Source organism: Scylla paramamosain, chromosome 26 (assembly GCF_035594125.1).
Source record: "Scylla paramamosain isolate STU-SP2022 chromosome 26, ASM3559412v1, whole genome shotgun sequence".
Lineage (NCBI taxonomy): Eukaryota > Metazoa > Arthropoda > Malacostraca > Decapoda > Portunidae > Scylla > Scylla paramamosain.
This window is the reverse complement of record NC_087176.1, coordinates 2,460,001-2,462,500: the sequence shown is the minus strand read 5'-3', so window position 1 is coordinate 2,462,500 and position 2,500 is coordinate 2,460,001. Positions and strand designations below refer to the sequence as shown.

The window sequence follows — 2,500 nt, the reverse complement described above, 5'->3', positions numbered from 1 at the left end:
GAGGAGGAGGAGGAGGAGGAGGAGGAGGAGGAGGAGAAGGAGAAGGAGGAGGAGGAGGAAACAACATGAGAGTAGCGAATTTTCCACATCCGGTGTTTATCTTAAAGGCACTGCTCTCTCTCTCTCTCTCTCTCTCTCTCTCTCTCTCTCTCTCTCTCTCCATGTAAGCAAAGTTTCCTTCCACTTCTCACCTGCCAAGACCTCTCTCTCTCTCTCTCTCTCTCTCTCTCTCTCTCTCTCTCTCTCTCTCTCTCTCTCGTCTCCTCTCCATCTCTCGTCTCCTCGTCACTTCACACATGGAGAAGAAATGCTCTCTCTCTCTCTCTCTCTCTCTCTCTCTCTCTCTCTCTCTCTCTCTCTCTCTCTCTCTCTCTCACTTCAGACCACACGCGTTACTTTTCCTCCATCCCTCCTCCTTCCTCCTCTTCCTCCTCACTTCTCCATTGTCAAGTTCTCTCTCTACATCTTTCCTCCACCTCTCCATCAACTTCTCCCTTCTTTCCTCCCCTCCATTGCCAATTTACCCTCCCTCCCTCCCTCTCCCAAAGTTCCTCTCCCCTTGGTAACGGTTGCTACCCTCCCTCCCTCCCTCTCTCTCACGTCTCACAACCTCTCCCTCCCTCCCTCCCTCCATGGGGCGACGGCGGGAGGCCTTAGAGAGATTGGAGGGAACGAGGGAAGGAGGGAGCAGGTAATATGGGAGGGAAAAAAGGGAGGAGGGAGAGAGTACAGCAAACACATTGTTGTAAATACTGTCATGTGCCCGCCCCCTTGGGAGTGACCACACACACACACACACACACACACACACACACACACACACACTTACAGCGACAGGAATGCCCGACTCCTGAGCAGCGGCGGACGCGATGACGGTGGAGGAGGCGTTCTCTTTGGGCGTGTCTCTTGCCCCTCCCCCTCCTCCGCCTCCTCCGCCTCCTCCTCCTCCTCCAGCGTCGGCCGCCACCCCACCGTTGGCGTCAGGGGGCGTGGCGGCGCCGGTGGCATCATACAGTTTGTGGCGCTGCGCGAGGCGGTCAAGGGAGGCCAGGCGGTATGAGTTTCCACTGCCACTTGAGTACTTGGAGGCGTAAGTGGAGTTATAAGTGGAGGACGTGGTGGATGAGGAGCCCACGCCCCCTCCCACGCCGCTCCCGACGCCGCCCGTCATGTAGGACTTCTTCATGTCGTCTAGGCGCCGCAGCCTCGGGGAGCTGGAGTATGCCGGGGGCGTGGAGCCTGTCCGGAGGTAGGACGGCTGGGAGGTGACCACCCGGCCCCCGCCCCCCGCCTCGCCCCCCACAGCCTCCCCGTTCATGGCCTGCAGAACCCTTCGAGTCCTTCCTACTCCCCCCGCCTCCTCCCGCTCGCCGCAACACGTCTCCACGGTGAGGGGGGCGCCGCGCCTACTTCTGGCCGCACCGCCTGCACGCCCACCACGTGGCTGCACTTACCGCTCACACGCCAGCACACAGCACCACATCAGCACCGCGCCCGTCACCTGTGTGTTGCCGCTGCACCTGGGAACACCTCAGGTACACGCACACATACACACACCAATGCCTCGCCTGCCTCCCGCGGGTTAAAATCAATGTGCAAAAGGAATCACCGGCGTGCGCCCTTCCCCACTCACTGCCCGGCACATACTGTTTTCTCGTGACGCTGCTTATCGCCCCACCGCCTCTTATCGCTATCACGGCGTGGCGGGGCGGCGCGGGCTGCTCAGGAGGTTGGGTGAGGGAGGTGAGGGCGGCAGTCAGTGCATGGCAGAGGGTTCTCGTCACAACACACGGCGCCCTTCCGACACTCGCCGATGTAGCCCGAACACTGACTGCCTCTGCTCTCACTGCCCGGCCCCGCACACACACATACACACACACACACACTCCCTCTGCACCACCCGGCCCCGCCCTCTCTCTCTCTCTCTCTCTCTCTCTCTCTCTCTCTCTCTCTCTCTCTCTCTCTCTCTCACACACACACACACACACACACACACACTAACCTACCCCGCTCTACCCGCACCCCTACGGAGAACAAACAAACACACGTACACACATTCACGTTAACTCACACACACGCCCACACAAACACACACAAACGCACATGCGAGGGAACATGAAACACCCTGACAAACAGAGAGAGAGAGAGAGAGAGAGAGAGAGAGAGAGAGAGAGAGCGGGGAAGCAGACAGGCGCCATAGGGATAAGTGAAGACTTCTCATTGGTGGGCGTGGATGGGAGTGATGGGGAGTGGATGGGGCAGGAAATGGTGGGGGAGGGGCACGTGGGCAGGTGAGCAGGACCGGAAGTTACATTCACCTGGTCTTGCTTGGCGGCAGGTAAGAGAAAGAGAGAAAGAGAGAGAGAAAAAAAATAAAGTGTGCTGAATCATACGTTTGGCAGAGGTGTCCTTTTCTCGTGTGTGTGTGTGTGTGTGTGTGTGTGTGTGTGTGTCTCTTCAGGCACAGACGCTGTTCACTATTTATCATTCTTATTATTAT

At 58.2% G+C, this 2,500-nt stretch overlaps 1 protein-coding gene across 8 annotated transcripts in view; it reads right to left on the bottom strand.

Moving 5' to 3' along the window:
- Window positions 1-2,500, bottom strand: part of LOC135113593 (septin-7-like) — an 80,492-nt gene that overhangs the window by 65,712 nt on the left and 12,280 nt on the right. The window contains exon 1 of one of the 8 annotated variants that reach the window (XR_010274896.1): window positions 830-1,864. The exons of 1 other annotated variant lie outside the window; for it this stretch is intronic. Coding sequence is in view for 4 of the 7 variants with exons in the window: in XM_064028889.1 (XP_063884959.1) it covers window positions 830-1,318 (489 nt within the window). In the remaining 3 variants the exon portion in view is untranslated. Of the gene's footprint in view, window positions 1-829; window positions 1,867-2,500 lie in introns of those variants that run through there. 6 more of the 8 variants (XR_010274895.1, XR_010274897.1, XM_064028889.1 and 3 more) reach the window with 6 other exon arrangements.